Genomic DNA, 13,050 nt, shown 5'->3' with positions numbered 1-13,050 from the left:
TTTATTTTTTTAATTTTCTTATGACTTCTATTACTTTTTTTTTTTCGTTATTATTTCTAGTTTGTCTAGGTTGGTTTTTGGATTAATTTAAGGATAAATGAAAAACTTGGTGGTGGAACCTGAAATGGGGCAGCCCACGCAAAGATATACAATATGTAGGAACCCATGACAAAGTAATCCATATAAAGTTGCATTAGGAATTCACGATGGGATGAGCTGGACAAAGGTTTTAGAGGCATACAATAGGGTGATTTATATATAAAAAAAACATTTGTGATAGAAAATCATTAACTAAAATCTAAACTTGATGACAAGTTCTTTCTAGCTTAAAGAGAAAAGTTTTTTTGAGAAAGTAAATATTTTTCCTAGCTAATTTTATTTTTATATTCAGTGTCACTATATTTTTCTAATTTTTTTTTTATTAAAGATAATAATTTTCCTATCTAATTTTTTTTATTTGGTATTATTAGATTGTTTTAGGTTTTTATATATAAAAAGTTGTCATAGTGATTGAGAATTGCATAAATACAAATTAAATATTTTGTATGTCATGTAAGTCCTTAATTTTTTAGAATTTTTATTTATAACAATTCTGTTAGCGTTTATTTTTGTCTCCGTTAAAATTAATTAATTATCTCAACTTGTTTTAGAAAATTTCAAATTCCTTTTCTTGCCTGTTTGAGAATATTTTTTAAAAGTATTTTTTAAAAAAATTGAAATTTTTTTATTTTTTATTTTATTTTAAATTAATATTTTTTTTATATTTTTAAATTATTTTAATAGGATGATCTCAAAAATAATCTTACTCGCTCGCAGCTTCAAATTAATTATAATAATAAAAAAGAGCAAATTGCAAAGGAGATAGAGATGGCTGCTTACTGTGCAGGCCAGCAGCATCGTTTCCTCTCTCTTTCCCAAATAACAGCACGTGGCACGTGTGCTAAATGTCCGCGTCCGGTCTGATAACACCGGGGGCTATTTTCTAATAAATTACGGTTTTAACTTTTACGCAGCCTTCCACCAAATTTAAATCACCAGGCTACCGCTAATCATTATTATCACAGACCAATCGAATCCAATTCAAGTGCTGGGACCCACCAAAAGAGCCCCCTCATCTCCTTTTCTATGGGCCATATTAGAAACACCGAGCATCACAGCTCGTAATTTTACACCTTTCTCACTGCACTCTCTATGTTCTGTATTAAAGGTGATAGAGGCACTTCTTACATCCCAAAACGGAAGCAGCTGAAGTGGAAGCTTCCCTTCTCTCTTTACTTCTCTCTCAAAGAAACTCTATAAATTCTTGAAGGCCCAGCTTTCTCTCACTATCTCTCAGAAAAGAAACGTTTTTCTTTGTTATCCCTCTCTCTCTCTCTCTCTCTCTCTCTCTCTCTCTCTCCTTTTCCCGCTGATGGGGTTTCCAGTTGGGTATTCAGAGGTTTTCTTACCAAAGTTATTTGTACACGCACTTTCCTTTCTGGGTTTTATCAGAAACCTCATTTTGTGTCTTTTCAACTATCTGGGGTTGTCAGGATTTCTTGAAACAGACAACATTTGGCCCGACGACCCGATCCGAATGTCCTGCTACCCGCCTCTATCAGCTGCCCTTATCCGGGAAATCTTGCCTGTCATCAAGTTCGAGGATTTGGTTACCGGGGATGGTGGTTGTTGTGACTTGCCGGAGAGTTGTGCTGTTTGTTTGTTTGAGTTTGAGGGAGAGGATGAGATCAGATGGTTGAAGAATTGTAAGCACATTTTTCACAGGGCTTGTTTGGACCGTTGGATGGATCATGATAGGAAAACGTGTCCACTTTGCAGGAACTCGTTTGTGCCTGATGAGATGCAGGAAGAGTTTAATCAACGGTTATGGGCTGCAAATAACGATGATAGTGATTTTTACTGTGAGTAGAGTTCACTATCAGTTTTCCAGAGAGCTTGGTTTTTTTTTTTTTTTTTTGTTTCATTTTTAATTGTGGTTGTATCAATTGTACATATACATGGAAATTTGGCAATTCAGCCGAATATAAGATTTTTTTTCTATAGTGATTTTTACTGTGAGTAGAGTTCACTATCAGTTTTCCAGAGAGCTTGGTTTTTTTTTTTTTGTTTCATTTTTAATTGTGGTTGTATCAATTGTACATATACATGGAAATTTGGCAATTCAGCCGAATATAAGATTTTTTTTCTTACTTCTATGAATTTCTGTTACATGAGCCTTAATTCGTATGATTAATGGAACATGATTGATCTGGGTCCATCAAATTTTGTCCTCTTAAGCTTATCCGTTAAAAATGGCCATGAACTTTTGTGTGTGGGTGCATGCATGTGTTACTATAGAGAGGGGCCGGCTGCAAGGAAGCTGGTGGGGGTGCGTTGATATTTTTGTCTGGTGATGATAATGAAATTGGATTCTGTGCTCGACCCATCTCTCTCTCAGGCTCGAGGCTCTGTTGCTGTGCCAGCAAACAGAGCTTGCGTAAACTGAAAGGTCTCAAATCTACCTACTCGGTTCGGGTCAATATTCATGGTAAATTATATTTCATGGGTGTAGAAAGGAAAATAATTAGGACTTGGGAAAATAGTTAGGACATGGGAGTCTCTCCAAGGTCAAAGCAGTAGCAGCACAGATACGAGTATGATCCCAGATCAGATCAGACTTCTTCGACGTCTCCAATTATTCACGCTCAAGCTAAATTGGCGTTTAAATCTGCAGTGGACAGTGCTGGTTTCATGTTTCAGCAAAAGCAGCTGCTGCTGGTGTCATTTTTGCTAAGAAAGATGTTCTATAAGATCACCATTCCGAAATTCCAGAAGCTATCGCTAACAATGACTCGCAGCATATCAGAATGAATGGTGATGAAAATGATAGTACCATAACTGCATTTCGAGCACCGCACCCTTCAAACTGGCCCTCCGTGTTCAGTAGGTTCCGACGTACACGACATTGATACAGTGCGAATACCAAGTATAATTGATAAGACTTTGTACGGAGACGCTACCTATCTCTGTTTTCTTGTCTTCATTAAAAAAAAAACACCACCATAAGGAAGCAAGGTCTCGCATAAACCTAAATACGCAATGAATTGAAATTGATGTAGTGTAGTGATATAAACATTCATTGAATTTCTAGCCCTCATGAATTAAATAACAGAAAGCACAATGCAAAAGCTTTTGCGTAAGATTTACTATTAAATTCAACTAGAAAAGCCCAGATCCTTCTTTCTTACTCTAAATTCAACACCGAACAAGCTACTTTTATTTAACCAACACTGAACAAGTATGAACAGTTTCAATAAAGGTGTTTGAAGTTCACAACTGAACTTCTCTAGCAATATATCCTCAGGCAAAATGTTCATGAAGTTATATGATAATGGACAATCCCAGAGACAGTCTGAACCAATAAGTAGTATCTGTATAATGAGCATAAAAGAAACTGGAAGGCTCATAATCATGGGAGATTGGAAACATCATTCAATTTTCACTGGCATGTGATTGCATTTCAACCAGATCATCTTGAATAGCTGGCTGTGGCCCAGACTTACCATCTCTCTTGTCCATTTCGATCTTACGCTGGCTCTGCATTATTAACCAGGAATGTGCAGAACATCAAGATTGTAAAATGGTTCTTTTAACCCACCAAGGAATTAGAAGAGTAAGATTCGTCAATTTAGATCTTTTACAAGCAACTGGCTGAAAAATTTGAACATCGAGATTTTTGTAATGTGTAACCTTTTGAATCCTGCTTTTTATAAGGAGAAGCTTATAGATTATACAAATAAATTATTTCAACAATCCCAGATGATCTAAAGCAGGCCCAAGAAGCAGTAATTTGCTAATCCTTTGAATATGCACTTAAAGTTTCATTTATAGCATACCTGAAGACATGCGCAAACCCTGCCACAGAAAAGTATTAATTCAAGATTTTAATCGCTCTCAAGTCTCAACTGCTGGAATAAGTGCACTAATTCCTTACTTGCAATAAACCAAATCAGACAAACAGCTCAGCAACTGGGCAAGGTCTCCAATTTCATCATTTCCAGTTATGCAAGCAACTAACGAACACATACATGCCTAATGCTGCAGGCAGAACATAAATCCCTACAAAAGGAAGTATGGCATAGTTGGGATCACTGTCTGAAAAATGCAAGATCGACGCATGCCAAAACATTATCCATGAGAGAGAGAGATAGACAGTACAACAATGCAGTTGTCACACTGTGTAGTTTGTATATTGAACTCGTCTTGCAATAGGAAGCGAGTTGAGGAAACTGAGTTACAAAAGCAGCAGACCACCTGAAGAAAATAGGAATCAGGAAGAGAAATTAACAATTAAAGATACTGAATGTCCAGTACAAAGCATGCTAAAAACTCTGATATATATGCATGAAGTCCAAACAAGAGATTCTATGCCTGTCCATCTGGTCGTTGAAAAGAATACAGGGAACACCATGATAAGATGAAAAAAGATCAGATTAATGTCAAACCTCAGTGCAAAGGCAAAGTTCAGGGCATTGACTTCCTCCACACCTCCCACTACTTGGAAGATTGCCAGCACAGCAGACACACCTACAGGAGAGCAGATGTGAAAATTATGCTAGTTCTCACTTTCATTCCTTGTCTGAGCAGAAACCCAAGGAGAAAGCAACGGCAATTACCTTGACATATCATTGTAAAGAGCTCGTAATGTATGAGACACCTGGTCCACCATAAAAAATAAAACAAAAGGATTTTTGATCTGATAAATATGCTTCCTTTACATAATTCAAAATTTTAAAATGCAGCAAAAGCAGCAGTGGCGATCACATTGTACCTTAAGAGTAGGCGTGAGTCAGTGACAATTCAAGTTTAGTTTCCTTGGTGGAAAAGTGGGGTTTTTCCGGTGAGTGTTCTTATACAATAAAGAAGTTTCTTTTCTCAAGTGAGGAAAGATTTTCGGTTCATATCAGATGCTCAGTTTCTTGGAGTTGAAAGCTTCGTAAACACCAAATCCCACTAGCTCAAAAATTAAATAATAAAACCATCTAGGTAGTGGTCCAGTGGTAAGAGCTTGGGACCAAGAGATTTGCTTCCTCTGTGGTCTCAGGTTCAAGCCCTGGAGTTGCTCATATGATTGCTACTGCAGGCTTACATGGTCGTTAACTTCAGGGTCCGTGGGATTAGTCAAGGTGTGCGCAAGCTGGCTCGAACACCCACGTTAAACTAAAAAAAAAAAAATAAATTAAATAACAAAATAAAATAGACTTGTAACCATATCCATTTGAAAACATCCTTCCCATTCTTATAACATGCATGCAAACAATAATGTCTTCATTGTCTCCTTGATTTTAGTAGCAAACAATTTCAGTCTTTTTATATTAAGTTGTAGCTTGTGTTTCCTAAATAGTCTACGAGAGTGTGATAGTTTTTATTTTAAAAAATATTAATTTTTTTATTTTTAAAAAAATTATTTTTAATATACATATCAATACATCAAAATAATTAAAAAAATAAATATAAAATAAAATAAATTTTAACCAACCTCCATTTAAATTACAATCCGAAACAAATCCTTATCAAGAACTATAATTTGAATCATTATAAATTCATAACACAAAAACACTAAATATCATATTCCTAATTATAGAAAATATGGAAAACAAATTAACTCATTAAGCAAACAACCATTTAGTTATCCCACAATCATAAATTCTTTCAAACAGATTAAAAAGAATTGGGATCCAAATGCAGTAGTATCAGAGCAACAATGCATTAATTAAAAAGATGAGAGAAGTTACCAAAATAATGATAAAAAACAATCTGCATATAAACCAAACATAAAGCAGAAAATTAGAGCAAAGATCAAATATAAGTAACAGAATATGTCAAAATCATAACTAAGAGACCAAAAATAAATTACACACACGCATATATATATTTATACACACCGACAAAACAAACACACAGCCCGACAAAGCTCAGATTGAATGAGTTAGCAAAATTTAACGTTTCGGCTTTATTTTTTTTATTATTATATTACTAGTCGGGCAAATTTTTTTACCTTAAAAAAAACGATGAAGCGCTGTGATTGCATTTTAAAAAAAAAAAAAAAAATGCCATAACTTGATATTATAAAAAAATAATTAAAAAAAATAATAATCAACAATTCCTAAATTTTTTTAATGCAGTTTCATATTTTTTTTTTATAAGCACTTATAAGAAAAAAATGGGACAATTTTCTTTTCTAGCTTGTATCACTTGAAATATATTATACGCTCGTATCAACGTGCAAAGGATTTTCTGTTTAAATTAATAAATTTATTTTATTTAATAAACATTTAGCACAATTCTCTCTGCACAGCATCACTACTTGAAATTTTATCATGCATTAAAAAAATACATGGAATCCCAACAATGATCCATTTTCACATAAAAGCAGCCTCTGGCTTGCCATCCACAATAATCACACCTCTGGCATACTGCTCCAACAATTGCTACCAATAACCTTTGTATATCATATGCATAATATTTTATATGGAGATATGCGTGTAGTATAGTAGGAAATGCATATGGGCACAATATAAACTAAAACAAGATAATTAATAATACATCTCAAAAGATTTAAATTTAATCATTTTTAAGTACATCAAAATTTATTTACAAAACACAATTGCATATACAAAAGTTTTACATAAACAAAAGCATACAACCTTTAAAATTAAAAATCATGTGATAGCAATACTGAGGGATGGAGCTCAATTGATCAGGCTCTAGGTTTGTTTTTTAAAGATCATCAATTCGAGTCTCACAAATCTTAAGACTACTAGAAGCTTACCTAGTCATTAACTTCAGGATCCGTGAAATTAGTTGAGGTACGCACAAGCTGACTTAAACACCTACGTTAATAATAATAATAAAAAAAATCATTTGATGGTGGATGAAATGGACCTAAAAACATAATAATGTAATTTATAAAATAAACATAAAATCATATTATACACATACATGCTTTACTCTCCAACAGTTCCATTACAAATTATCAATTTCCATTTTATTCTATATTTTCTTCTCTCTTTTTTTATTCTATCTTATTAACAATTTATCATCACTTATGTAATTCTCAACCGCACGTAGCTCAAGTTAATGTCTTTTAATCCTTAACAACAAGAGCTAACTTTTTTATGATATTTTTTATTGCCCCTGGAGCATATACTTTCTAAATGTTATTATTTTGCCAAATTAAGATATCATTTATGTGGTGTCGTTTTTCTCCGCCCAAAGGTATAATTCTCATGATATTATTTTTTCTTTTCTTTTGGTATCAATATCTTTTCTTGAAGACATAATTTTTATAAATTCAATTTCCCACATCAAAGGCATAAATTCCATCGAATTTAATTTCCCGCTTCGAAGGCATAAATTCCATGAATTCAATTGCAATTTAATTGTATATGATATATATAAATTTCTCTGTATTCTAACATTTCATATAATTATATACAATATATAGACATTTCTTTGTATTCTTAGAATTGGAGATTTTTCAATTTCCCCACCCAAAACATGTAAAAATGTAAATTCAATTAAATGCCTTGCCACAATTAATTTACCCAATTTAAAGGCACCTTTTGCAATTAATCCTAAGAATCCATTTTTCCTCTTCAATTTATGGTTTTCTCTCTCTAATTTCTCACTAAACTTATTAATTAATTAGGGTTTGTTTTTTAGGTGAGAATCTCTCTAACTATCTCCATGACAATAGATTTTTTAAAAAAAATAGGAAGAAAGGAGAAGAACTGAAGAAATTTCCAAGCTCACTCTTCTCTCCCAAGCCATCAACCTTAGCTATTAAAAAGGGAGAGAAAAAACTCCTTTTTTTTTTTTTTTTTACAATCATATCACTCATTTATACCCCCTAGGTTATTCTATTCTAGTTAAATCTTCTATTGTCAGCATTTTTTATTTATATATAGATATATTATTTATTTCATCCAAAGTTTTACATAAATATTCTCATAATATTTTTCACCATAATTTATTAAAAATTTTCTTTTAATTTTTTTTTTGTCAGGGTTAATCACGGGGTTTTACATTATAGTACAATTTATTAAGTATTTAATGCAATTAATTTCAGCTACCTAGGAATAAGGAACTTTATTTTACTTCCATAATTAGTTTATAGAACCTTTGAGTTGAATCTAATCTATTGACTTAACCTTACTCCTATGTTACCCTTTGGATAGGTTATGCATTCTAAGTTTTATTTTGCGTACACTTGTAATGAGAAAAAAAAAATCAAAGCAAGGAAAAAAAGAGTACCGTCACCTTCTAAATTAATATTATTTGTTAGGTAATCATCTAGTAGGTGGTACTATAATAAAAACTTGGAATTAAGAGATTTATTTTCTCTATAATCTCAGATTTGAGCTTTATAATTACTAATATGATAATTACTGGAGATTTACATGATCGTTAATTTCATAACCTGTGAGATTAATCGAGGTGCGTCCAAATTAATCGAATATTTATGTTAATAATAATAATAATAAAACGATTATTTGCTAGGGTTTAGGCTTTTATTTAAATCATCGATTGCCCTTGCTGTAATAAAACAATTTAAGTGATTGATTTTTTTTTTTTTGGTGCTGTGCTTGCACAGAGGAGATTCAATAAAATTTGATTATTTTTATAAATGTATTTTTGAATTATTTTGAAGTTTTCATATTAAAAATAATTTTTTTAAAAAAAATATTATTTTAATATATTTTAATATTAGCACTTGCAAAAAAAATAATCACTTGCTTACAACGCCCCTTAATAACCCGTGCTAATATATATATATATATATATCATGCACCTCGCTAAGCTTAACATTAAAAGCCCAGCTGATATAAATCTATAACACAGTTATTATAATATAAGACCCTTAACCGCTGTTGAATCTCAAGGACATCGTGATATGCATGTATGGTACCATAGATAGTACCTTCTTTTTCCTTTTCTTTTCTTTTTTTTCCCCCCCTGCGTGACGTCGCGCGACATTTTCAAGATTCATTTTATTTAATTCTATAGTTATTAAACTAAATATTCAAAAAAATTTAATAATTTAAATTCTAGAGTAAGAAATATATTTTTTTATTATGTTTTTTTTTTATTTGTCATACTCATGACTATTTTTTTTTATTAATAACATGATTTTTTTTAGTACAAACTTAAAAAAATTAAAATAGATATTCATAAAAATATAAATGATTTAAAGTAAAAAAAAAATTATTTGTCATATTCCATGTTTTATCGTGGGTTGATTTGGATTTTTGACCGAGTCAAGCCAATAAATCAATTATTTCTTTATTTTTTTTTTAACTTGGATCAGTCAAGGTCTTGGGTTAACCTTTAAAGTTAATCATGGTTTTATAATTAGAATGATTATAATATTATTAATTTCAATATTTAATATAAACTAAAGTGAAAAAATATCTAAATATTTTTTAAAATATATAAGTTTGATAACAATACATTTAAGTAAAATAGATTTTTTTTATATTTTATTACATCTCGTACACTACAATCAAACTAGATATAAAGACAATCACTTTGTATTGTCCATTAAAAGTGAGCAAAAAAAACCAAAAAAAAAATAATTGAAAAATCGAAACTGTGAAAAAAAAACTGATTAAAATTTTGAAAAAAATTGACCGGTTCGGTATAGGTTTTATAAGACTAAAACCAAACCGAACAAAAAAAAAAGGAAAAAACCAAGCCAAACCAGAAAAAAACCGAGCCAAACCAAAAAACCAAACCAAACCGGTTTGAACTAGTTTTCCCTAAAAAACCGAACCGAACCGAACCCAGCCAGTTCGAACCGGTTGTGGTTTTTTTTAAAAAAAATTTCAGCTTGGTTATTTTTTTTTGTAAAAACCAAATCAAACCAAATTTGATCACCCCCTGTTGTCCCCCTGTTGTCCATTACTATCCCCAGATAATTATATTTTTCTTTTTTATCTTATTTTTTGAATTTCCACTATTTCTATCTTTTATGTTTGGGATAGTAACCAGTTGTCCTGACTCTTTCTTTCTTTAAAAATCTCCTTTCCTGGTCTCCTTTGTCTGCACTGGTTCCATGAATCTACATATTTTTTCTTTGGCTCTTCTTCAACCATCGTATATTCTTCATTAGGCTTTCAGGTTCTAGGGTTACCTGCTTGCCTGGCTATTTTCTGACGCTTTTGATGATGAACCCTATATAAACCTCCTGTAATTTTACTTTTTTCATCTTTGTAGGGTGGTTGATTGATGATTATACTTGTGTTATAGATATCAGATATGTCACTGGCAGCTGCCGAAGATCTATATATCTGGGCAGTGCCCAAGAAATTTGAAAATACGAGGAGCATAAAATATACAATTCATGAACTATTTTCATAAAAGTAATAGTAGGATACAGTGAGTGTTACATGTATTTAACAGAGTAGCTTAAATGATTTCTGTGAACAGAAAGAGAAGAAATCAGATTGAAGTTTCATTAGCAAATTATTGCTACAAGAAACACGCTGCGTAGAGCTGAACAGTGTGTTTGACAGGAAGTAACTCATGCTGAAACACATGTCGTAACAAAACGATCTAAAACATATAAATCATATTAAATTTAGCTTAGGAACATGATTGAAACGATTTGTCAGATTACTTTTTGCGAGAACGTATATGTGAAGCAGGGAATGTTTATAAAAAAGAAATACAACATAGCATAACTTTATTTTCTCCAGGATACGATCAGAATGCAGCTTGCATGCCCATCTTGTCGATAGTATCAGGCTTCCTTTCATTTCACTGTATAAGATCTGCCTTCATTTACAGGCTATATAACAAACAACTTTTGAAGAAAGAGATCTCGTTTTTCAAACTTCAGAGATGTTTCTTTCTTCTCTGGGCTACTTGGTTTCTTTCCTTTTTCTTTACAGGATTTTGGAAGAGCTGATTTGTTAATTTTCTGTGCTCATGTTTCGATAGGGATATCAATGGAGAGCAGGAATGACAAAGAAATTGGATCAGATAATGCTTCACAGAAAAAATAAGAGTGAGGCTCTACATACATATTCTAGGACAAATGATACTGTTCTTGTGTAATTTTTAAGTGGAGGGAAGTTTCTGCGAGAATAACAGGAGATAAAAAGAACTTGGGATTGAAGTCGTGCATTGAAAACAGGGATGACCAACGAAAGAATGCTGTGATATAGAAAATAGATAGCTCTGCTGCAGATCTCCTTTTCAATTTCTGGAAAGGAAAGATTAAGCGCTCTAAACCAGAATTAGGTCATAAAATCCTCAGATATCTGCCGCAAGCGATTCAGTTATGCTGGTATATATGGTAAATCAACATGTAGCAGGTGACAATGACAGAGTGATTCTGCAGTAAAATGCTTTGAGTAAATGCCTTTTTTCTGGCTCCCTGAAGAAAGAGGTCGATAATATTGCGAGGCAAGATTAAGCCGTCATGTATATATACTCGAAGAAAAGGGCTTTCATCAGAACCTTTCCACTGTATGTTCATTGATGTTTCACCAACAAAACTACAACTTCTCTCGAAAGTGATCAAGACTGCGGTAAGATTCTCGGGTAAAGTAAGATTAATGAATATATTTATGAACAGGATTACAGGAAGCATATGTTAAAGGAATTATGGACTGTGGTAAGGTTCATTGGCTTTAAATGCTTGAATTTGATGTTTTTGATCTATTAATATATAACACGATCTTTCAAAAATCAATTTTAGAAAAACTTTTTACCAATGCCAATATGAAGATTGTTCTGTTGCTTTTGGGATCTTGGAAACGTATCTTCATCCTTTTCCTTTTGGCCATGTGTATGCACATCTTCATCTTGAAACAGGAACAGACAGAGGCAAGGATAAAATAAACGGTGGTCCTCTGGTTCCTCTTGTGGTTTTAGGTTCTTGGCATAGTATTTTTCTTCAAATTCTAATGGGAGATTAGATACAAAACAAACGGCATTCAGCCAATCCCAATAGATATTTGATAAATAGACTATTTTTCAATTAAGTTGTGGAGCTTTCAATTACTAATTTTTGTGTTTTAGTGGTACCGGATCTTTCTTATTTTTACATGGAAAGACTCTGCATTTCCCATAGTCTCTTCAGGCCTCAGGGGAGCATGAGTTGCAGCTCTTCAGGTTTGCTGACAACATGCTTAATTGGTTTATCAGTAGCTGCATGCGTGTTGCGTATTCCGGCCATGGTTCTTCCGGTGATTGAAAAAGGCAAATTTCGTTTTCTCTAGGACACAATATGCTCAAAAGCAGCTCAAAATGGTGTAGCCATCCAAGTTCTATTTTGCACTGTCTGGAGCTTTGGTTATGGCTCTTGCTGTGGACAGAAAAGGAAAGGTATTTTATTAGAATGCCTTCGCTTAACTGGTTTAGATTTTGATCACAGAGATTTTTGTAATTTCTTTTGTGGTGATTTTTAGCGGTCATATTCATATTTCTTGCACTAGAAATTTACAGTTTTCTGCAAGTGATCCATTTAGAAACGGCAAAATCCATTTTGTGCTGTGTTTCTTGTGTTAGAAATGTACTGCCATGGCTGAAGGTTCGGCCATAATCATGGCTAGAAGTTTGACCAATGCCTCGGGATGGAAGGATCCGTAGAGGAAATAATAGTGTGAATTGCCTGCAAGGAAACGAAAGAATAGGGTCATGCGAGCAAGCTCTTTCCGTATGTATTTAGATCTTGGAATCCTATCTAGCCATTGACATGAAGGTTTTCTTTTGGAACGACGCATATATATATAGTATGTTGTCAGCAAAATCACAAGACGCCATGGAGGATTTAGTTGATATATATATATATATATATATATATATATATATATATATATATATATATATATATATAATACTCTAAAAAATATGGGGAAATACCACACCACTGTTCATCATGAGACAAATAATTGTTAATTGTCATAGTGATTTGTTTTTCTTATTTCATTCTTTTTAGGCAAATTAATTAGCAATTAAAGCATATTTATTAAAGGAAAGACTTAAAGATAAGAGATTAAA

At 32.5% G+C, this 13,050-nt stretch overlaps 1 protein-coding gene and 1 pseudogene across 1 annotated transcript; one reads left to right on the top strand and one right to left on the bottom strand.

Moving 5' to 3' along the window:
* The first annotated feature begins 1,255 nt into the window (after positions 1–1,255).
* LOC118057789 (brassinosteroid-responsive RING protein 1) lies at positions 1,256–2,039 on the top strand. The gene has a single exon (XM_035070500.2). The coding sequence runs from the start codon at positions 1,412–1,414 to the stop codon at positions 1,907–1,909; it is 498 nt and encodes a 165-aa protein (XP_034926391.1). The 5' UTR covers positions 1,256–1,411; the 3' UTR covers positions 1,910–2,039.
* Positions 2,040–3,471: 1,432 nt separating this feature from the next.
* Positions 3,472–5,524, bottom strand: LOC118057819 (uncharacterized; annotated as a pseudogene).
* Positions 5,525–13,050: the final 7,526 nt, after the last annotated feature.

Source organism: Populus alba, chromosome 2 (assembly GCF_005239225.2).
Source record: "Populus alba chromosome 2, ASM523922v2, whole genome shotgun sequence".
Taxonomy (NCBI): Eukaryota; Viridiplantae; Streptophyta; class Magnoliopsida; order Malpighiales; family Salicaceae; genus Populus; species Populus alba.
Note: the sequence above shows the minus strand (reverse complement) of the source record. Positions and strands in the feature narration are given on the sequence as shown.

Excerpts from the sequence above, each read along its gene's own strand:
- LOC118057789 (XM_035070500.2), top strand. The coding sequence starts at position 1,412 with ATGGGGTTTCCAGTTGGGTATTCAGAGGTTTTCTTACCAAAGTTATTT.